The following is a 24,724-nucleotide window of genomic DNA, read 5'->3' on the forward strand; positions in this document are numbered from 1 at the left end:
TTTATCCCAGGTTTTAGCTCTGCCCATATCCTCCCTGGTCTTTTCTTACCTCCAGATGGTGGAATTTCTCCTCATTCAGCATTGGTCTACACCCTCTGAAGGAATAACCATGGGTGAAAGGCGGATACTCTTACAAGGCTTTAATTTCTTACAAAGCGCCTAATCACAACTGGGCAAGGGGCATGATCTGCTTCTCTTCTCATTTTTTTCTGGTATTATCTTCAACATTACTGTCCATTTTGGACATATGTTGAATATAGTTTCATTGTTTGATCTAGGCCTAATTTCTGATAGTCAGCTTTCCAATTCCCTCTAGTTTTCTTTATCAAGGAGAGAATTCTTTCCTACATCCTATTTTCAGTGTTAACGAAACCTGGGTAACAGAGGCCCAGAAATTCTGATTTGATCCATGGACCTACTTTTCCATTTGTAAACAGTATCAAGTGGTTTTGATGATTCCCAGAAGTCCTTAGGGAAGTGAACAGAAATTAGGGATACACTGATAGCCAGTTTTCCCTACATATGTACATTTCTTTATCCTTTTATCAATTCCTGTCCTCCTTGAGCGATCTTCTCCAAGAAAGAATGAAGAATTTCTTTCATCTGCAGACTCCTCTTCCAGTTCATGACCTAACGCAGGCACACGTCTGCTTTCTCAACACCACTTAGTAGAGAGCTATAAAAAGGAAAACCTGCACCTGAAATCTTCTTTGTACAGATGAAGAAATGAAAACCTTCTTAGGGTGTATGCCCTTCACCCAAGAGCTACTTCTTCAGTGGGTGTAAACCAGTCTGGAATTAGGGGAAATCCCACTACTTGCAGAGCTCAAGGGGATGGTGGACAGAGCTAAGGCAGAAGCTCTAGAGCTGAGGCTCAAAGCTTCAGACCCCTAAAAGACAAGAGGAAAATTTGTGAAGGACATAAAGTGAAGAACAGTATGTATCGATCTACATTCAGACCCCATCTGCTCCTTCAGTCTTTGTTTGTCATGACTCCCTTGGAGCTGTCCTGGATCCTTGCTTTGTTAAGTTATTCACAGCTGACCATCATATATCTTTGTTGTTACCATGTACAATGTTCTCCTGGTCTTGTTTATTTCACTTTGTATCAGTTAATGTAATTCCAACAGTTCATGTAAGCCCAAAGTGGACAGATGTTGCCTAGAGTCTAGCAACTGAGAATTGAATGAATCTTCTCAGGGATGTGGCATGTGAAGCTTAAATTGTAATCCCCTGATTGATTGTAACATTGAAGGTATTTAGCTCTTCTTTGGTAGTGAAGATAAAATTGTAATCCCCTGTCTATTTTTAGATTTTATTCCCCAAAGTGTTAAGTCAGTATTTAAAGTAGATCTACCCATTTTAACTACAAAGCAAACTAACCACAAAAAGGTGTTAGCTTAGTACAAAAGATGTGAACACCCATTTCATACACTGAGTGGGCAGTCCTGGAGAGGAGCGTCTGCTATGATTGGCAGACGTAAAATTTAGGGGAGGTGACACAAGAGAAAAAGGTCTTTAAATAGAGGAAACATAGACACACAGAATGAGTCACTCAGGCTTAGAGTGAAGAAGAGTCACTTGGAGGAGACTGGATGAATCAGTCACTCAGAGTTGGACTGGAAGACAGACACTCAGACTTGGAGTGAAGACACTTGGCTGTGGAACTGGACCCCTGGAGGAGCTCATGCAGGAGACCTCAGATTGCTTTTCTTTTAGACAGTCAACATGATGAGTGAAAAGACTGACTTCTTTCCTTGACCTTTCTGGAGGTGTGAACCTCTGAGAAAGGCCCATTGTCTTGAACCTCCTTTCTCCTGACTGGTGCCTTAGAATTTCTAACTGGTTCAGAGGAAGCTGGAGCTCTCTCTCTCTCTGTCTCTCTCTCTGTCTCTGTCTCTCTCTCTCCCCTTTTCTCTCTTCCTTAGTATCTTCCGTCTATTGTAAAATAAACTACCATAAATTTTATTTACTTCAGTAATTCAATTTGGGATTTAGAAATTAAATCCTTGGTGACCACCAATTAAATCTATTCAGTCCAATCAGAAAATTGAGAGGCACAAGGTCAGAATTAGGGGTGACATCCCTTCCAGGATATTCATCCTTCAGAACCCTTGGCCAGTCTTCTTTGACATTGGGTGTGTATGTGTGTCTGTGCCACATGGGTGTTTGTGCATTCTCTATTTCCTATCCAAGAGTTTCCCTTGTTGAACATAGTCTAGCCTCATCAGAGAACAAGGTTTGCTTCTCCCAAATTTACAAGTCTTCCCCTGGAGACCTAAGGGCCATGGCACGCAGAGAAGGATCCCCTTCCTTCCTGCCAGCAAGACTAGGCTGCCAGTGGCCCCATCTATGCCTGACATCCCAAAACATGCTCCAGAATCAGTCACATGCATCAGAATGTGGGCCTGTGAAGAGAGGCAGAAGAAGCTACAGAGAAGACTGGGTCTCTCCCAGTCTGACTCCCTGTCGGGAAGTACCAGGAACTCAGTCTGACAGCAGAATGAGGCTGAAGAAGAGGCTCTATTTGCCACCTATGCTGGTGCTTTCTGCGTCCCTTCCACCCTCCCTCCCTTTCCCTTGAAGCTATTTGTATTGCGTGAATCACACATGTACAACCTAGATCATATTGCTTCTGTCTTGGGGAGGGGTGGAAGGAAGAGGACATGGGTCCCAAAATTTCAGGAAGCAATATAAAAATTGTGTTACATGTAAAATACATGTAACCAGGAAAAAAATTAAAACTAATTAATATAGGAAAAGGGAAAGAGGCTAGGAGGTGGCAGATAGTGCCTCAGTCCAGGAGGGAAATAAAGCTTCCCTTCAGTCACTTTTTGTTCTCAGGTTCAACTCATGGCTCTATCAGGCAGGAATCCTTTCTGCCTCTGACCACAGGTCCACATTCTGCTGCCTTTGAACAGGATTCCTGAACAGGAGTCACATACTGGGAAATCAGGCTTGGCCAGAGTTACCTGCCATCTCTCCAGCCTGATTTCTCTAGACTACAAGGAAAGGAGTCCTTGACTGAGGGCCACAGCATCTAGGGCTCTTGAGGAAGCTATTCATGATTGTGGGGAGGAACATTTGGCCTCTTCAAGGACCAGATGACCTTCAAATGAAACTCCTGGAGAGGAACAGATTGGAAATGCACAAATACCTATGTGGCACAGACACACATGACACTCAAAGAGAGAATTCCAGGCCAAGGAACCTAGATCCCAGAGAATCCCATAATCAGAGCTGGAAGGGATTGCCCCACTAATACTGCTGACCCTGGGCGACATAACCAAAGAGGAGTCATTTACTTCTCTTTTGCTAGTCCTCAGGGATTGCAGAAGATCTCCCCCTCCCTCTTACCCAAGGCAACTTTGGCCCACGTGGGGCAGCTCACAAAATCTCTCCTCACCTCTTACCAGGACTTGTTCCCATGCATCTCCCACTCCCTTGGGTTATATGTGCAGCAAAGAGAGGGTGGAGAGAATAGGGGTCCAGTAGGGACAGGTTTTTTAAATCTGTCTTCTCACAATCAATGAAGCGTGTAAAAGCTACTCATGTAAGATGAGGAAGTGTACATGAATTGTCTAAATTCATTTTCTGGAAATAAATGGGGAAGAGATTGGAATATTGGCAAGGTTTCCCACTCCAAAGAAACCATGAAACTTGGCTTCAAGAAAGCAGAAAGGCTATGGCAGTATTACTGCACCAGAAATACATACTTTGCCTTCCTATGTATTTCCAGTCTCAGAGCATGATTAGTTCTAAATGAAAAGCTCTCCTTCCTTGCCACTATATTTTTAGAGGAGACACTATCTTTGGATTACACTAAATCACCCTTACATGCTGAAATCCTGGATACACAAAAGATCATCACCAGTAATGAAAATAAGAGCCAATCAAAATGGGAAAAGACCTGCAGATTAGAGGAGAGAAAAAGTGGCTCTCCAATTGGGAGCAAACTATCTGAGCTCAGCCAAGGGACAGGTTTTCAGTATCATCCAGGGGAAAATTCTAAGAATCTCTAGGGAAACAGGAAATCAAGGATATACTAAACATCCAATTCTCCCTGCATGTCTACAGGAAATCTTTCTTTCTCCTTCCTAGAGTCTATTGCAAAGAGTGTCTGTCAACATCGGCGACTCTCTCCAAGAGAGATCGATGAATTTTGCTTATCTCCAAAAAGTCTTCAAGCCACTCTGACACTGCTGCAGGCACTGTTAGGATCCAGTTTGTCTCCCACCACCAAGGAAGACCCGTAGACAATGCAATCAAGCAAAAGGGTCGTTTATTGATCTGGTGTGCACCAGAGGAAGCTCAGCAGAAGAGTCCCACCTGTAGCTTGTAAGTATAGAGGTTTTTATACCCGTCGCCTACCAGCATATCTCCTGTCAGCATACATGGCCCACAAGTTCTTCCTGGAATCTATGGCTAGGGTGTCGACACATTTACGTTCTCTGCCAGGGGTCTGTTTGTCAGATGTTTTACAATGATATGTGCTTCTGTGACCTAGCAATTCCCTTCTTGGGCTCCTTCAGCACATGTCAGCATTATCTGCCCCATTCAGTAGAATCACATGGAAAAAGATGCCTTGGCTGGGCCCGAAATCTGGGTTAGGTAGACAAAGAAATTAAAAACTTCCAAGAGTGAGTGCCCTTCATCTCAGGGCTCTTCCTTCAGAGGTTATAGATTAGCCCCAAATGAGAAGAAAACCCACCACTTGGAGATGAGACCAACTGGGCTCAGAGTGAGTGAGGGTCCACAGAAGTCCTGGCATGAAGGTAGGAGCTCCAGAACCTGAGTCCCAAAGCTGTTGAACCCAGAGAAGCAAGATTTTAGATGAGGAAGCAAGAGGCAGCTGGCCTACAGTCTCTGATGGAGAACTCTCAGGTTGCCCTCAGCACTGGTGAGTTCTTTTAGATAGAGGCCCGGTTCTGCTCTCATTGATCTGAACCTGAGACTTCTCTATTGATCTCTGGACCTTGTGGGTTTCTCCCTGTGGTGGTTAAGCCTGCCCCACCCTCTCCTCTTCCCATGGGTTTTCCTTATTTCACATCCCCATAAACCCCCAGAGGGGTCCCACCTCTTATCTTGAGGAGGAACAAAGTTCTGGAGCCTGAGACTTCCAGAGAGAACCCATGGGAAGAAGTAACTTCAGAGGCTCTACATTCATCTCAGAACCTCATTCCTCAGGCTGATGCTGCAGTGCAACACTCATCCATTAAAACTGTAGTTGCCAGCTCTAGGATATGGAGAGATAGAGGCCAAAGGCAAACCATTCCCATTTTCTGGAAGCTTCCCATCCAGCCCAAGGCAAACAGATAAGGGATAGGGAAATGGAGGAGAGAGAGAGAGCCCAACACTGAAAGGTATGTAAATAGAATCCCCTCCCTCCCACCCCCAGGCTCATCTGTCCCAGTTTGTCCAACCCAGTCCTTCCCTTCATGGTTGCTGTCTGTTAAATTTAAATGACAAACTCCAGATGTCACAGGCAAAGTCCACCCTTTCCCTAGACTCCAGGGTATCCTGACTGGTGGCAAAGATCAGTCAGCAAAAATAACAAAAGGAAGACAGCTTAATCATAACAGCCATGGGATTGCTTTGCATCTGACAGCTGCTCCACTTTCCCAATGTCTGATCTTTATTTTTATACCCATTCTCTTGGCACGCATATACACAAAATCAAAGAGAGATAATTGGAAAAGTGATACATCAACTTTTAACAAATCACTTGATTAACATTCTATATTCTTGTATTGTGATTACAGACAGAATAAAGGTTGCACACAAGATAAACTATTTTTGTCACAGGTGGCTTAATTTTCTCATTATCCTGTGAGAAGTTTTGAGCTTACAATCAATCAAGAAAAATTACATATTGCTTTTAATGAAATGGAATAATTATTCAGCAGTTCTTAGAAGACAATTCAACAATCATATCATGGAGGCAGAGGGGTCTGGGAACACAATTCAAGTTTAGACAGGTGGGTTCTAGGGAGTTACTGATTTGCCTGATCGAGTCACTGAGGCATACTGAAGCTTGATGTACCTGTACTTGGGCCTCTATGATTGATTTGTGTGCTGACTTCAGGAGAATAGGCTTCTGTATGTGGGAAAGTTTTTGGCTTGGTCTGTAACTGTGGTTTTGCTGGTTATTATGTACCTGAGTAAAAGTTCAACCATGATAGTCTTTTTGGGATTGGGTTTGAGGGTCTGGTCTTTTGGTGATGTTTTGGAGAATTAGGGTACAGGTGTTTTACTCTTCCATTATTTCTTTTGAGACTAGGGGGAATAATAACTATGTCAATTCATAGGTAAGGGGCACTGATGAAAGAAGTCACACAAGGGGGATAGAGTGGCAGTCACATCTCGCCAAGGACCACTCTGTGGTCTCCCCAGCTACCATGCGTGACTCTCTCAAGGCGTCATGGACTGATGGCCCCCAGCAATATAGTTCCAAACTACTCCCTACAAAAGGGTTAATCAGTCCACCAATCCTCTAAAATTCCATTAGTATCTCAGTTTTCCCACATCTCCAACTTTTATCACTTTCCTTTTCTGCTAAAATACCCAAAACAACAGATATGGGGTGAACCATCTAACTTATTATAATTGACATTTCTCTTAATATTCATCATCATTCTCCTCCTGAGGGAAACATAAAACTTCAGTATATTCATGAGGTTTTTGTGCACTATGAATCTTCTGATATAACGTAAGAGATATGATCTCTAACTAAAAGCTTTCCTACAGGATACCCATCTGGAACTGATCTGGGCAGAAGACATTTTCTCCAACTGAACAAGCTCTGAACTCTCCAATTCAATGCCTTTCTTAATTCATAACAGAAATAAGATGTCTATCCAAAGGGAATTCTCAATGGGAATAAGAGATGATTAGCATGAAAGGCTTTCAGGCAGAGGAAAATTCTTGTTAGACATCAGAGAATCCACACTGAAGATAAACTTTATGAATGTAAACTGTGTGTGTGGAGAGAGAGAGAGAGAGAGAGAGAGAGAGAGAGAGAGAGAGAGAGAGAGAGAGAGAGACAGAGACAGAGAGAGAGACAGACAGAGAGAGAGACAGAGAGAGAATTGAGCATTATCTCAAGCCGCTGACCTATGACAAATACACCCAAAATTCACAGAAAAATCCCTTATTTCCAGAATCATGAAACCTCCCTGAAGAGATAACATTCTTACAATGGCTGACATCTAGAAATAAGGGATAGGAATATTAGGTTACAATGGATACAAATGCAAGCCAATTAACACTTTCAAGAAACAATCAGGAAGCTGGAAATACATACAAAGAGGGGAGTTCTGGGGAAGCAGATTATCTGGCAGGGGCTGAAGTTTTACAATAGGTACATAGTATCATTCCAGCTAGACCTTGACTACTTGGAGGAAGCCTTTGATTCAATTGGAAGAATTTCTAAGACAAAAGAGTTCTTAAGATTTGATCATCTGGAATGTGAGAGTCTAAGAAAAGCCCAAACATTTACAGGCTGTAAACTCTTTGTCCTACAAGGAGAAAGATGGAGGGCGAGTTAATCTTGTCTTCATGGGAGCTTAATGAGGGACGTGGGTAAATATTGGAGACCAGGTTTACTAACTTAAGTATTAATAACTATTATCTTGAGAATACTACTAATTTTTCAATCCACCCAAAAAGGTTTCTCTCCAGTATGAATCCTCTGATGTTGAGTAAGAGAACCCTTCCATGTGAAAATTTTTCCACACTGTTTATTCATAAAGTTTCTCTCCAGTGTGGATACTCTAATGTACAACAAGAAAGGTCCTCTGTTTGAAAGCCTTCTGACAATGTTTACATTCATAAGGTTTCTCTTCACTGTGATTCCTCTGATGTTTAGTAAGAGCTCCACTATCTATAAAAGTCTTTCCACACTGCTTACATTCGAAAGGTTTCTCTCCAGTGTGGATTCCTTGATGTCTAACAAGAAGGGACCTCTTTGTGAAAGCTTTTCCACACTGTTTACATTCATAAGGTTTCTCTCCAGTGTGGATTCTCTGATGTACAGTAAGAGAGCGACTATTTGTGAAAGCCTTTTCACAGTTTACATCCATAAAGTTTCTGTCAAGTGTGGATACTCTGATGTCTAGTAAAACTGTTCCTGTGATTGAAACGCTTTCCACAGTGTTTACATTCATAAGGTTTCTCTCCAGTGTGGATTCTCCGATGTACAGCAAGACTGTTCCTAAGCCTGAAAAACTTTCCACATTGATCACATTTATATGGTTTTTCTCCCGTGTGGATTCTCTGATGTGCAACAAGAGAGCGCCTCTCTGATAAAGTCTTTCCACACTGTTTACATTCAAAAAGTTTCACTCCAGTGTGTATTCTCTGATGTCTAACAAGAGAGCCCTTCTCTATGTAAGCTTTTCCACACTGTTTACATTCAAAAGGTTTCACTCCACTGTGTATTCTCTGATGTCTAACAAGAGAGCCCTTCTCTGTGTAAGCTTTTCCACACTGTTTACATTCATAAGGTTTCTCTCCAGTGTGGATTCTCTGATGTGTAGCAAGGTGGGACCTCCTGTTGAAAGCTTTTCCACACTGTTTACATTCATATAGTTTCTCTCCACTGTGGATTCTCTCGTGTATATCAAGCTGGAACCTTTTCATGAAAGTTTTTCCACACTGTTTACATTCAAAAGGTTTCTCTCCACTGTGGATTCTCTGGTGTGTAGCAAGATGGGACCTTTCTGTGAAAGCTTTTCCACACTGTTTACATTTATAACTTTTCTCTCCACTGTGGATTCTCTGGTGTATAGCAAGCTGGAACCTTTTCATGAAAGTTTTTCCACACTGTTTACATTCATAACTTTTCTCTCCAATGTGGATTCTCTGGTGTACACCAAGCTGGAACCTTTTCGTGAAAGTCTTTCCACACTGTTTACATTCATAAGGTTTCTCTCCACTGTGGATTCTCTGGTGTGTAGCAAGATGAAATCTTTCTGTGAAAGATTTTTCACACTGTTTACTTTTATAACTTTTCTCTCCACTGTGGATTCTCTGGTGTATACCAAGCTGGAACCTTTTCGTGAAAGTTTTTCCACACTGTTTGCATTCATAAGGTTTCTTTCCAGTGTGGATTCTCTGATGCACAATAAGAGTGCTCCTCTGTCTGACAGCCTTTCCACAGTGTTTACACTTGTAGGATTTTTCTCCAGTGTGGATTCTCTGATGTACAATAAGAAAGGTCCTCTGTTTGAAACCCTTCAGACAGTGTTTACATTCATAAGGTTTCTCTTCACTGTGATTCCTTTGATGTTTAGTAAGAGAGCCACTATCTATAAAAGCCTTTCCACACTGTTTACATTCAAAAGGTTTCTCTCTAGTATGGATTCTTTGATGTTTAACAAGAGAACCCTTCTCTGTGAAAGCTTTTCCACACTGTTTACATTCATAAGGTTTCTCCCCAGTGTGGATTCTCTGATGTACAGTAAAAGAGCGACTATATGTGAAAGTCTTTCCACAGTGTCTACATCCATAAAGTTTCTCTCCAGTGTGGATTCTCTGATGTACAGCAAAAGTGCTCTTAACTCTGAAAGCCTTTCCACAGTGATTACATTTATATGGTTTTTCTCCCGTGTGAATTCTCTGATGTGCAACAAGAGAGTGCCTGTCTATTAATGTCTTTCCACACTGTTTACATTCAACAGGTTTCTCTCTAGTGTGGATTCTCTGATGTCTAACAAGAGAACCCTTCTCTGTGAAAGCTTTTCCACACTGTTTACATTCATAAGGTTTCTCTCCAGTGTGGATTCTCTGATGTACAGTAAGATAGTAACTATTTGTGAAAGCCTTTCCACACAGTTTACATTCATAAAGTTTATCTTTAGTGTGGATTCTCTGATGTCTAGCAAGAAGGCTCCTCTGCCTGAAAGCCTTTCCACAGTGATTACATATATATGGCTTTTCTCCAGTATGGATTCGCTCATGTGCGACAAGAGAGCTCCTCTCTTTTAAAGTCTTACCACAGTGTTTACATTCATAAAGTTTCTCTCCAGTGTGGATTCTCTGATGACAAGTAAGAACGTACCTTTTTGTGAAATGCTTTCCACACTGTGTACATCCATAAGGTTTCTCTCCAGTATGGATTCTCTGATGTTTCGTAAGACTGCCCCTTTCTGTAAAATGCTTTCCACACTGTGTACATCCATAAGGTTTCTCTCCAGTATGGATTCTCTTATGTTTAGTAAGTTTTCTCCTTTCTGTGAAAGCCTTTCCACACTGTATACATTCATAAGGTTTCTCTCCAGTGTGGATTCTCTGGTGTACAATAAGAAAGGTCCTCTGTTTGAAAGTCTTACGACAGGGTTTACATTCATAAGGTTTCCCTTCACTGTGATTCCTCTGATGTTTAGTAAGAGAGCCACTATTTATAAAAGCCTTTCCACACTGTTTACAGTCAAAAGGTTTCTCTCCAGTATGAATCCTCTGATGTTGAGTAAAAGAACCCTTCCATTTGAAAATCTTTCCACACTGTTTACATTCATAAGGTTTCTCTCCAGTGTGGATTCTCTGGTGTCTAACAAGATGGGACCTCGTTGTGAAAGCTTTTCCACACTGTTTACATTCATAAGGTTTCTCTCCACTGTGGATTCTCTGGTGTGTAGAAAGATGGGACCTCCTTGTGAAAGCTTTTCCACACTGTTTACATTCATACGGTTTCTCTCCACTGTGGATTCTCTGGTGTGTAGCAAGATGGGACCTTTCTGTGAAAGCTTTTTCACACTGTTTACATTTATAACTTTTCTCTCCACTGTGGATTCTCTCGTGTATACCAAGCTGGAACCTTTTCGTGAAAGTTTTTCCACACTGTTTGCATTTATAAGGTTTCTCTCTAGTGTGGATTCTCTGATGCACAATAAGAGTGCTCCTCTGTCTGGCAGCCTTTCCACAGTGTTTACATTTGTAAGGTTTTTCTCCAGTGTGGATTCTCTGATGTACAACAAGAAAGGTCCTCTGTTTGAAACCCTTCAGACAGTGTTTACATTCATAAGGTTTCTCTTCACTGTGATTCCTCTGATGTTTAGTAAGAGAGCTACTATCTATAAAAGCCTTTCCACACTGTTTACATTCAAAAGGTTTCTCTCTAGTATGGATTCTTTGATGTCTAACAAGATGGGACCTCGTTCTGAAAGCTTTTCCACACTGTTTACATTCATAAGGTTTCTCCCCAGTGTGGATTCTCTGATGTACAGCAAGACTGCTCCTTTTGGCGAAAGCCTTTCCACACTGTGTACATTCACAACGTTTCTCTCCAGCATGGTATCTCTGATGTGAAACAAGACTGTTCATCTCTCTGAAAGCCTTTCCACCATCTTTACATTCATGGGGATTTTCTCCAGTGTGGATTCTCTGATGTTCAACAAGAGAGCCCCTCTCTGTGAAAGTGTTTCCACACTGTTTACATTCATAAGGTTTCTCTATAGTGTGGATTCTCTGATGAGAAGCAAGATGGCCCCTCTCTGTAAAAATCTTTCCACATTGCTTACATTCATGAGGTTTTTCTCCAGAGTGGATTATTGGATGTACAGCAATCTCAGAGTTCTGACTAAAAGGTTTCCTACCTTTATTACTCATACAAACCATCTTTACATGTTTGCTTTTTGGATGTTTAATGAGTTCTAAATGGCAGCCAAAGGCCAATCTCCCTAGGTTGCCTTTATACATGGGCATTTCAGGAGATTTCTCAGAGGAGTGAATAAGTCCTTCTTCAGGAAAGCACTTGCTGGATTTACTATCCTGACAACACTCATTCCCGGAGGTCAATTTTGTATACCTATTTAGCACGGAATATTGGCTGGATTTCTCTACAGTTTCATCGACTTCACAGTCACTCTTTGGATTTTTATTTACCTTCATATTAGAGTCACAGATTTCTCTCAAAATAAAGTCACAGGAAACCTCGGTCATGAATCTTTGAGGGCCATATACTTCCACACAATGTCTCAACTTTTCAAACATCTCCTTCACTTCAAAATTACTCTTTGCCCCTGAAGAAACCAAATAATGCTATTAACACAGGAGGAAGATGGACACACACACACAAACAGAAATATATGTTCTTTCCTCTGATGGCAGAAAGTCAATAATTTTTATTCTATTTCCACAAGCAAAAAGGAGTTTTGAAACATAGGGTCATATATGCAATATGGATAATTTTAGAAATACTTTCATATATAATAACAATGAAACCTCACAACAGACCTGTGACATAGGAAAGTAGAAGATCCTCATTATACCTTGCAACTCATATAAACTCATCTTTACTCATGAGTAAAGAATGGTGAAATGATCTGATCAACTTCCTTGAAGCTAAACTACAACTCAAACCATGGGCCTAAGTAAGCATTGTCCAATCTTTCTTCATTAGCCTTTCTATCTCTCTTAAAAAGCTATGCTTTGCTTATTTTCAAATTTTGTGAATCTCAGGTAACCTTCCAGATACTCTGTTCTAATCATTTTGGATGCATTATCACACTGTCATTCTTGGTAAATTTTATATGCTAAGTGTAAACCTCAAAATTTCTTAGATTTATAAATGTTGGAAATTTCACCATTGGGAAATTTCATACTTGAAAAATTTCCTATTGATAGTGGGTCTTGGCTATTGGAATGTGAACCCCATTGGCATGAGAGTTTCCCCCTCCTCCTTTCTTAAGATTACTTTAGGACAGAAACCTTTTGCTGAACAATGGAAAGGACTTTGACCTATGCTTAAGCATAGAACAGGAATTTCTTTGAGTCATGATTGATTTTGTAATTGATACAATGGAGATACTTGGAATCAATCTCCACCCTACTCAGTCCTAACAGGATTGAGGAAGGGCTGCAGCATAGATCAAAATTTAATTATTCCAATCTCTACCCTACTCAGGTTAACAGGATTTAGGAAGGGCTGTAGCAAAGGATCAAAGATTTAATTATTTGAAAATATGACCTTCAACAGACATGTGCAAAGCCAGAGACCTCTGGGCGGTCCTGGGTTAAGCTAGAGCCTCCATTGGCACAGGGAAATTGATGGACAGTGATTGGTAGATGTGAGAACTGAGTGAAGGCAACTTGGATGGTTTCCTTAAAGAGAGAGGGGTCTGAAGACTCAGGGAGGGTTTTAGGAGTTTGTCGGAGTGGTTTCAGTATGCTCTGAGAAGCTTGCTCTGAAGGAAGCTGAAGGTGGGGGCTCTGAGACTGTTTCTCCATTTTGGTCACGTGAGTAATAGGGACTGATCTCCTTTCTTTGCCCCAGCTATCTAAGGGCTTGGGCCTTTTGGCCCAGCCTAAACAGAAGGGGTATTTAAGCCCTATTCCCTTCTCTCCCCTTTCTCTCTACCTCTATCTCTCTATCTCTAATTCCTTTCTTCCTCCTATTTGTAATTAAAACTCCATAAAAGGTTGACGGCTCACTTGAGTTTTCATTTAGGAATTACATAGCTGAATTCCTTGGCGACCTTAAATTAATATATATCAGTCTTTTAAAAGTTATTTCCTTGTCACATAAGCTGAGAAACAACTTCACTCTTTAACTCTTATGTATTAATTTTAAAAGTGGAACATAAGTTTTCTTTTCTATGTAGATGGAGATATGTCATTTAGTGCAAACATACTAAATGTTTATATATATATATATATATGTATATATATACACACACACTGAGTCTACCATCCACATCTCAGAAAATTAACAGCATGATTTGGCATTGGTCTGCCAGCCCCCAAGTCTAGTACTCTAGTACTCTCTTCACTACAACAGAGAGAACTGTTTTGGAATAATAGGCTTTATATACCTCTTTTCAACTCACTCACCTGGATAGGGGCTCCTTGGACATTCTTGCTCTAGCAGGCATGGTGTTTCCCTTTGCTGAAAACAGGAGATAAATTTTTCTCTAGGAACTAGAAGTCCTGGTCATAAGAAAGAAGTAAAGAATTAGCAGAGAAAACCAAAAAACATGGTCTTTTTAACAGCATGCAAGTAAGGCCTACAGAATGCTTTCTGTTATAATCACTGTTGGGATATTTGCAGGAAAGTAGAGATCATGGAACCTATTTGCAATCAGAAAATTCCATCTTTATTTACCTCTTGTAATAGAAGGATAGGCACATTCCACAACTTCCACTATTTAGAAATTAAAGGCAACTGGTAGCAAAGGGGTAAAAGAAAAGAACTTGGGATTCTGAAAAACAAATTGAATTTATCCTCGGAGGGATAGTAAGAAGATGCTCTTGGGTAAGTTATTTAACCTCTGTTTGCCTCAGTTGCCTCAACTATGAATTGAGGACAACAAGATTACCAAACTCATAGGAATTTTACTAAATGAATGAACTCCTTTACCCAGTAGAGGACACAAAGCAGACATTTTGAAATGTTTATTCCCTTCCTTTCCATTCCTATCATGTGGCCTATAATTTGAGGAAAAAGTGAAGGAGGAATAAGGATAAACTCACTAGACTAAGCAGAATTAGGGGCTGTGAGCTACACTTTTGCAATTCTGTTAAAATTTTATTTTCATATTATTTATTTTTGTAAGTGAATAATCACAAAACCAAAATCTCAAAACAAATCCCCAAGTAAATGAATAATTGTATACTTTCAGTTGAATTCTAACTCCAACAGTTCTTTATCTGGAGCCTTTCTGTCATAAGTCCCTCAGAATTGTATTGGATCATTGAATTGCTGAGACTAGCAAAGCCTACCAGAGTTGACCATTCCACAATATTACTGGTACTGTGTACAAAGTTATCGTAGCTCTGCTAGTTTCATTTTGTATCAGTTCATGTCAGTCTTTCAGGTCTTTCTTCAATCATCCCATTCATTACTTCTTAAAGCACAATAGTATTCCATTACCATTATATACCACAATTTGTTCAGCCATTCTTCAACTGACACACATCACTTCAATTTCTAATTGTTTGTTACCACCAAAACACCAATAACAAATGTTTTCCTACATGTAGGTCCTTTCAATTTTTCTGATCTCTTTGGGGTAGAGACCTAGTAGTGGTGTTACTTGATCAAAAGGGTTGCATCATTTTGACATTTTTGTAGTAATTCAAAATCACTATCCAGAATCGATGGATCAGCAATGTATTATGTGTCCCAATTTTGCCACATTCATTCCAACGTTTTACTTTACTGTTAGCCAATCTGGAAGGGGTGAGGTGGTAGCTCAGAGGGCTTTTAACTTACTTTTCAAATCAAGAGGGATTTAGAACACGTTTCCACATGTTAAACTGCTTATTCATAACTTTTAATCATTTGTTAATTAGGGAATGACTTGGATTCTTATTAACTTAACTTTTTTTAAAAATAAAAAGCAGACAGGAGGAGAACCCAGGGCAAATATTAGTACTTTCCCTCTTTTAGTCACAAAGAAAGGCTCAAAATCCTATATATTTGGCTTGGAATGAAGACATTTCCTTAATGAGAGTTTCAGGGTCAACAGAAGAAATGCTCCTTACCCACAGAGTGTAGATTCTGCACATTCTCCAGCATGACCTCCAGGTACAGCCCTTGCTGGGAATGATCCAACAGGACCCATTCTTCCTGTGTGAAGTCCACAGTGACATCCTTGAGTGTTATTGACCCCTAAATCAGCAAAAGGCATGAGACACAGATCAGAACCTCCAGAATCCAACTAGTACAACCCTCATTAAATGACTGAAGGAAACTGAAACACATAACGGATTTATTTACTCAAGCTCCTAAACTGTATGAATGTCAGAGCCAGCACTGGAGACCAGCCATTCAGAAACCAATGGAATACTGACAAAGGCATTTTGTTTCTAAAGTGAAAATATTAGAAGAGTAAAATCTGTAGAAGTGAATTACTCTGAAATGCTTTCCTCTATGGAAACAGGAGGTTGGGAAGTCCTCTCTGAGTGAGGTGGGCTATTCTGCAGAGTAGAAAAAAGGAGGTGATCTGAAATTCCTCCTCATCCCAGGTGTCAAAATTGATCTGGTAACAACATTTTTTTCAAGAGATGCTGAGAAAGCAGCATATATTGTGTACTCTAAGGGAAAAATATTACCAGTGAATAATGAGAAAACAAAGACAAAGGAATTCTCTACTTCATTTTCTAAAAGGCAGAAATGCTATTATCTAGGTGAAACCATCATTCCTTTCAGCACACAGTATTCCATCACCATCAGATAGCACTGTTCAGGCATTCTCCCATTGAGGGACATCCACTCATTTTCCAATTTTTTGCCACCAGACTTTGGTTAGCGATATTTTTATAGAAACATTTTTCCTAATTATCTCTTCAGGGGTACAATCCCTACAGTGGTATGCTGGAGCAAAGGATAGGCAGTCTTTTAAAGCCCTTTGGGCATAGTTCCAAATTGCCTTCCAGAACGGCTAGACCAATTCACAACTCCTACAGCAGTGCATTAGAGTCCCAATTTTACCACAACCCCTCCATCAATTATCCCTTTCCTTTTCTGCCATATAGGCCAGTCTGCTAGGTGTCAGGTGGTACCTCAGTGTAATTTTTTATTTGCATTTCTCTAATCAAGAGGGACTTAGAACACTTTTTCATGTGCTTATTGATAGTTTGGGTTTCTTCATATGAAAACTGCCTGTTTATGTCCATTGCCCAATTATCAATTGAGGAACTGCTTGTTTTTTAGGTAAATTTGACTTAATTAATTATATTTTGGGGACATTGAACCTTTTGTCAGAGGTTGGTTATGAAGATTTTTCCCCAGCTTATTGTTTTCCTTCTAATTTGGGTTTCACTGGTTTACTTTGTACAAAACCTTTTAAATTTGATGTAATCAAAATCATTCATTTTACATCTTGTCATGTTCGCTATCTCTTGCTTGGTATTAAATTCCTTCCTTTCCCACAGATCTGACAGGCATACCATTCTATCTTATCTAATTTATTCATGATTTTAATTCTTTATATTGCAGTGATTTGCACATTTTGAAGTAATCTTGGTATAGGGCATGAGATGTTGATCTAGACCTGATTGTCCCATGCTATTTTCAATTATCCCAAGAGTTTTTGTCAGATAGTGAGTTCTTGTGCCAAAAGCTGGGATCTTTGGTTTTACCTAACACTAGCTTCTGTGGTCATTTACCTTTAGTCTATTCCATTGATTCAACTTTCAGGCTCTTAGCAATATAGTTTTTGATAATCAATGCTAAACTAAATTGCTAAAACTACTAATAACCCATAATTTGATTTTTAGTTATTACAATTGGTCACCAACCTTCTTAACTAATACAAAGCTTTAATCTGTGCCACCCTGACTCAAATGTGTTTTTTGTACACAAAATATAGTATAGGATTCTGGTTTTTAATCCACTCTGCTATGTGCTTCTTTTTCATGGGTGAGTTCATCCCATTTACATTCAGTGGTTATGATTACCGTGTATTGCCCTTCATCCTATGCTCTATTCCCTATCTCACTTTTCCTCCTCACCAGTATTTAGAGAGAGAGAGAGAGAGAGTTACTCTGGCCTGGTCCGAACCAGGCAGGGCTTCAGAGGCCCCAGCAAAGGGGGTCCAGAGGATTAATTAAATAAGGCTTCTACCCTCAAAGGGCTTCTCCAAGACAAGGGGTTTCTAGAGGCTAGTGTCTCCAGAAAAGCCAAGTAAAGGGAGTCAGTCTTTTTCACTCACCCACCCAAGTGTCAGTTTAAAGTTCCAAGACTGAGGTCTCAAGCCGGAGATCATTCAAGGCCAAGTTCAAAGCCCAAGTTCTCTCATAGGAAGTGACCACCAAATTTAAAGACAGTTCTTTGCATCACTTCCTGTGCCTGTGGGCCATGATTACACATATCAATGGCAGCTTGAACTTCACTTCAGACTGCCCAGGGGGTAGCCAGTTTTTTCTGATATGTCAGTAGGCAGCACACCTGGGCCAGACCCCCCCCCTCCACTTAATCCTTCATTGGGGGTGTATACATTCCTGATGGATAAAATCTAAAGAATAAATAGGGTACAGATTAAACCCGTCTTCACAATACCCCCTGATGATCATTAGGGGAGACTAGTCTCCCCAACTGATCATTTAATATAATCATCTTTTATCTCTAAAAATCTTCTAACTACAGGTGCATACAAAATTGCACTTTTTAAAAGGAAACTACAATAGTTAGAGATCATAGGGAAATAGCAGAGAGAAAGCAAAACCAATGTTTGGCTGGGCACATTGACAAAAACCAATTGGGGGAAGAGACCCCTTTGGCATAAGAGTGTACATTAAAAATGAATTTTCCACCCCCTTCCTTTAAATCAACTGCACCCCAAAGATCAAGATTCTTGGTGATGTTTTTAGACCCAACATAATCAGTATAGACATTTGTGTCTTTTCTGGGCTCCTCTGACATATTCTGTACTCATGGCAGTAATAGACTTCTTTTTTAATATCTCAGCCAAGGTTGAAAGATTTGCTACATCTTTAAAACTTGTGACAAATATCTATTAGATTCTAAGGTTTTGTTTTGTTTTTTTTATGTCACACAACAACCCATGTGATATGAGTGGATTTATGTGCTATTACAATTAAATGGGAGTAATTCTCTTACTAATTGATCATATACCTCATAACTCAGCCATAGATCCCTGAGTAGTCTGTGTTTGTCACCATCCTCTGGGGGCCCGGGGGGTGGGGGAATAGAAAATATAGTATTATCCTATAATACAAAGTTTATATTTTTTTGAAAGTAATTTTAGGATAAGAAACATGTTACCTCTCCAAATCCAGAGAGTGAACTGTTTTGAGAATAGGCCATGAAGATGCCTGCACAGACTACACACTGCACCAGAAGATCCAGAGTGAACTTTGGGAAGTGGTGATTTGAACTGTGTGTGGTTGAATAGATTTTTTTTCCTATGTAAACTCTTATGCTGAAGGGGCCTGCCCTCAATTGGCTTTTTGTCAATGTGCCTAGCAATCATTGATTTTGCTTTCTTTCTTTTCTATTCCTCCCTAACTTCTGTAATTTCTTCTTAGAAAATTGAATAGTGTATAAACCTGTAGTTAGAAGTGCTTTAGGACTACAAGATGATTATGTGGAATTATCAATGGGGAGACTAGTCTCCCAATAATCATCAGGGAGGATTGTGAATCTTAAAAACTACTCAGACTGTACTTTAGAAGATTTGATTTACCTATTTCCTTACAGCAACAATGGAGATACTTACTCTAGGAGAATTAGGAATGTCTTGGGAACTTTACATTACTCCACCCATACTTAGACATATTTTAGGGGAAGATAAAGTTGTAAACTCCTGATTGAACAATGAAGGTACTTAACTCATACCTAATAGTGAAGCTAGAACCTTAAGCTAAGTCTATTTTTAGACCTAATAAAAAAAGGTGTGTTAAGTACCTGTAAAGGCTAAATTAATCACAAAAAGGTCAAGTAATTCACAAAAGGCAAGCTTAACAAAGAAGTGTGAAGTACCTGAGAAGATATAATCTAACCAAAGAAGGTGAGAACTAGACTGGTGAGAGCTAAGAATGGGCTGTCCTGGAAAAAGCATATACTGTGATTGGTAGGTGTGAAAATTTAGGGGAGGTGACATGAGAGAAAATTTCTTTAAAAGGAGGGGTAAAAAGTCAGTTCAGGCAATTCAGTTCGGAGTGGAATTGCGTTCTGAACTCAGTTCAAGAGATTGAGTTCACTGGAGGACTGGAACTTGCTTGGAGATGGTCTTGTGGTGAGTGATAAGATTGACTCCCTTACCCTTAGTCTCAGGGAGGCCAAAGGCCTTTAAGCCTGAGCCAGAGCAGTTTAAGTTCTCTCTCTCTCTCTCTCTCTGCCCCTTCCCTCCCCCTCTCTTCCTTAATTCCTTTGATCTATATTAATTAAAATCTCTATAATTTGGACTTCCAGGTAAGCATGGCTGCAGTAATTTCCTCTCCTCAGACACAACGACACAGATGACCTCAAAAGAACCCCCCCCCAAAACAAAAACAAACATCATGTTCAGAACGGAGAGACCCCACACTAAGGAGCAGCACTGAAGGTAGGGACTCCGGCATTACCACAATATAAGGGAACAAAAAGCTGACCCACCTTCCCAAACCCACCACACTGACGGGAGCCAAAATTTAAGTCAGCACTGGCCAGAACCAACAAGTGAGGGAGGGGAACCCCAGGACTGAACAACGGGCAGCCCCAGGTCTGGGGACCTGAGTAAGACCACCAAGGATCCACTCCCATGAGTAGTAAAACCCGAAACCCCGGCAAGAGGGCAAGGGGAACTCAGATCGCGGGCGCCCAGAGTTAGCGTGCTATAATCAATGAGTGCGCGAAGGGAGCCCCTGAAGTGAGCAAGGGGCACCCACAGGTCTTAGGAGTTAAGTAAAATCACCAAAGAACTACACCTGAGAGCATTAACACCCGAAATGCTGGCAGGCAGGGGAGAGCAGACCCTGGGCTTCCCCGGGAAGACAGGGCAGCTGCAGACAACAGACAATTGACCTGGGGTTAAAGCCTCGATCATTAGACCCATATACTGAGAGCCAGACCTCCTCACTCAAATTTCTGACTGGAACAGGGAGGAAAAACCATAGAGATGGTGAACAATGCTCAAGGTCAGCCTCCCAACACCAAGAAAAGCAAGAAGTAGGGTGTGACTTTGGACACATTTGATGGAGCGAAAATACAAAATACAGAGGAAATAGAAGAGGAAACACAAACAAATGCTCCAAAACCGTCCAAAAGAAATGGAAATCCTCCACAACCTCTTGAAAAATTTAAATTGGAAATTATCAAAAAGATGGAAGACTTCTGGCAGGAAAAATGGGAAAGAATGCAAAAGGAACTCAGCAATCTGAGGGACCAAAATATGCAAATGCAGAAACAGCTCGAAGCCTCAAAAAACAGGTCAGACCAAACTGAAAAGGAAAAGCAGTCTTTAAAGGTCAGAATTAGCCAGAAAAAGACAATTTAGATATAAAGGAATACCAATCAGGGTCACACAGGACCTAGCAATCTCCACACAACCATAAGGCATGGAATCTGATATTCAGAAAGGCAAGAGAGTTGGGTCTTCAACCAAGAATCAGCTATTCATCAAAACTGATTATACTTCCAGGGGAAAGTATGGGCTTTCAACAAAATACAAGATTTCCAAGTATTTGTAAAGAAAAGACCAGAGCTCTGTGGAAAGTTTGACATCTAAACACAAAGAGCAAGAGAAACTTGAAAAGGGAAATATGAAGGAAAGGGAAAAGGAGAAAAATAATATCTTTTTCTTTTATTCAAACTCTCTTCTAAAAGGACTACACATATATCAAACTATATATATTAATATGTGGGGGAAATATAATGTTTAACTCTCAAAAATTGTATATATCATTGGAGTAGTAAGAAGAATCATGCATAGGGAAAGTTTGTGGAATTAAGACCATAAGGAGAAAGGGGGGGGAGAAAAAGGGAGGGGGGAATCATTGATGGTACTAAGATATACTCCAAAAAAAATAGAAAAAAAAACTAAATAAAATAATCTTTCTCACACAAAAATACACATGGAAAGTGGTGGGGAAGAATTCTCCTATAAGGAGAGGAAGAGAGTTTTTACTTAAACCTTACTCTCAGTGAAATGTGAGAGGGAAGAGCATCTAGATCCATTGGGATCTTGAATTTTATCTTATCCAACAGGGTAAGAGAGAAGGGAAAACCAAGATGGGTAGGGGGGGGAAGGGAACACAAAAAGGGAGGGAAGGAGAGGGGGGAGGTGAAGGGAACAAAAAGGGAGGGGCTAGAAAGGGAAGAATATCAAGGGAGGGAACTAGGGGGACTGATTTAAAGTAAATCATTGGCTTAAAAGGTTATAGCTAAAGAAGAAAGGTCAGAATTAGGGGAGGATATCAAAATGCCAGGGAATCCACAAGTGACAATCATAACTTTGAAAATGAATGGGATGAACTCACCCATAAAGAGTAGATGAATAGCAGAATAGATTAGAATCTAAAACCCTACCATATGTTGTCTTCAAGAAACACACATAAGGCTGGTAGATACTCACAAGGTCAGAATTAAAGGATGGAGTAAGACCTTTTGGGCCTCAACTAACAGAAAGAAGGCAAGAGTTGCAATCATGATATCTGACAAAGCCAAAGCAAAAATAGACGTGATTAAAAGGTATAGAGAAGGCAAATACGTTTTGTTAAAAAGGACAATAGACAATGAGGAAATATCACTAATCAACATGTATGCACCAAATGGTATAGCAGCCAAATTTCTAATAGAGAAACTAGGAGAACTGAAGGAGGAAATAGACAGTCAAACCATATTAGTGGGAGACTTGAACCAAACACTATCAAATTTAGATAATTCAAATCAAAAAATAAATAAGAAAGAGGCAAAAGAAGTGAATGAAATCTTAGATAAATTAGAGTTAATAGACATATGGGGAAAAATAAATAGGCACAAAAAAGGAATACACTTTCTTCTCAGCACCACATGGCACTTTCACAAAGATTGACCATACACTAGGTCAAAGAAACATGACATACAAATGCAAAAAAAAAACCCCAGAAATAATAAATGCAGCCTTTTCAGATCATAAGGCAATAAAAATAATGATCAGTAAGGGTACAAGAAGAGCCAAATCAAAAATTAATTGGAAATTAAATAATATGATACTCCAAAATCGGTTAGAGAACAAATAATAGAAACAATAATTTCATTGCGAAAAATGACAATGGTGAGACATCCTTTCAAACCTAACGGGATGCAGCCAAAGCAGTACTCAGAGGAAAATTCATATCCCTGAGTGCATATATTAACAAATTAGGGAGGGCAGAGATCAATGAATTGGAAATGCAAATAAAAAAACTTGAAAGCAAACAAATTAAAAACCGCCAAACGAAAGCCAAACTAGAGATCCTAAAAACTAAAAGAGAAATTAATAAAATCAAAAGTGATAGAACTATTGAACTAATAAATAAGACTAGAAGCTGGTACTATGAGAAAACAAACAGAATAGACAAAGTACTGCTAAATCTAATTTAAAAAGGAAAGAAGAAAACCAAATTAACTGCATCAAAGATGAAAAGGGAGACCTCACCTACAATAAAGAGGAAATGAAGGCAATCATTAAAAACTAGTTTGCCCAATTATATGGCAATAAATATACCAATCTAGGCAATATAGATGAATATTTACAAAAATATAAATTACCTAGACTAACAGAAGAAGAAATAGAATTTTTAAATAATCCTATATCAGAAAAAGAAATCCAAAAGGTCGTCAAAGAACTCCCTAAGAAAAAAATCCCCAGGGCCTGATGGATTCACAAGTGAATTCTATCAAACATTCAAAGAATAGCTAATCCCAATACTATATAAACTATTTGACATAATAAGTAAAGAGGGAGTTCTACCAAATTTCTTTCATGGCACAAACATGGTACTAATTCCAAAGCCAGGCAGGTCATAAACGGAGAAAGAAAACTATAGACCAATCTCCCTAATGAATATAGATGCAAAAGTCCTAAATAGGATACTAGCAAAAAGACTCTAGCAAGTGATCAGGAGGGTCATTCACTATGATCAATTAGGATTCATACCAGGAATGCAGGGCTGGATCAATATTAGGAAAACCATCCATATAATTGACCATGACAACAAGCAAACCAACAAAAATCGTATCATTATATCAATAAACAGAAAAAGCCTTTGATAAAATACAACACCCATTCCTATTAAAAACACTAAAAAGTAGAGGAATAAAAGGGTCTTTCCTAAAAATAATAAATACTATATATCTAAAGCCATCAGCAAACATCATCTGCAATGGGGATAAACTAGATGCATTCCCAATAAGATCAGGAGTGAAGCAAGGATGCCCATTATAACCTTTATTATTTAACATTGTACTAGAAACACTAGCAGTAGCAATTAGAGAAGAAAAAGAAATTGAACGCATTAAAGTAGGCAATGAGAAGACCAAGTTATCACCCTTGGCTGATGATATGATGGTCTACCTAAAGAATCCTAGAGATTCAACCAAAAAGCTAATTGAAATAATCAACAACTTTAGCAAAGTTGCAGGATACAAAATAAACCCACATAAGTCATCAGCATTCGTATATATTTCCAACACATCTCAGCAGCAAGAATTAGAAAGAGAAAGCCCATTCATAATCACCTTAGACAAAATAAAATACTTAGGGATCTATCTCCTGAGACAAACACAGGAACTATATGAACACAACTACAAAACACTCTCCACACAATTAAAAGTAGACTTGAGCAATTGGAAAAACATTAACTGCTCATGGGTACGACCAGACAATATAATAAAAATGAACATTCTACCCAAACTGATCTATCTGTTTAGTGCCATACCCATTGAACTTCCAAAATTTTTTTTTACTGAATTAGAAAAAAATATAACAAAGCTAATTTGGAAGAACAAAGGATCAAGGATATCCAGGGAAATAATGAAAAAAAAAATACAAAGGAAGGGGACCTTACAGTCCCAGATCTCAAACTCTACTATAAAGCAGTGGTCATCAAAACAATTTGGTACTGGCTAAGAGACAAAAAGTAGGATCAGTGGAATAGACTTGGGGTAAATGACTTCAGCAAGACAGTCTATGACAAACCCAAAGACCCCAGCTTTTGGGTCAAAAATCCACTATTTTACAAAAACTGCTGGGAAAACTGGAAGACAGTATGGGAGAGACTAGGTCTGGATTAACACCTCACACCCTACACCAAGAAACTC

General features: G+C 39.6%; 1 protein-coding gene across 14 annotated transcripts in view; it reads right to left on the reverse strand.

Moving 5' to 3' along the window:
* LOC107650040 (zinc finger protein OZF-like) overlaps positions 1-24,724 on the reverse strand; it is a 145,687-nt gene that overhangs the window by 9,825 nt on the left and 111,138 nt on the right. For 5 of the 14 annotated variants that reach the window (XR_008918199.1, XM_056825651.1, XM_056825657.1 and 2 more), the window contains exons 2-3: positions 15,484-15,610; positions 13,831-13,926 (exon numbers count right to left, since the gene is read on the reverse strand). Coding sequence is in view for 13 of the 14 variants with exons in the window: in XM_056825651.1 (XP_056681629.1) it covers positions 13,831-13,926; positions 15,484-15,610 (223 nt within the window). In the remaining variant the exon portion in view is untranslated. Of the gene's footprint in view, positions 1-4,265; positions 4,603-5,569; positions 12,021-13,829; positions 13,927-15,483; positions 15,611-24,724 lie in introns of those variants that run through there. The other 9 variants (XM_056825642.1, XM_056825641.1, XM_056825644.1 and 6 more) reach the window with 4 other exon arrangements.

The sequence above is a fragment of the Monodelphis domestica genome, chromosome 4 (genome assembly GCF_027887165.1).
Source record: "Monodelphis domestica isolate mMonDom1 chromosome 4, mMonDom1.pri, whole genome shotgun sequence".
In the NCBI taxonomy this organism is placed as follows: Eukaryota; Metazoa; Chordata; class Mammalia; order Didelphimorphia; family Didelphidae; genus Monodelphis; species Monodelphis domestica.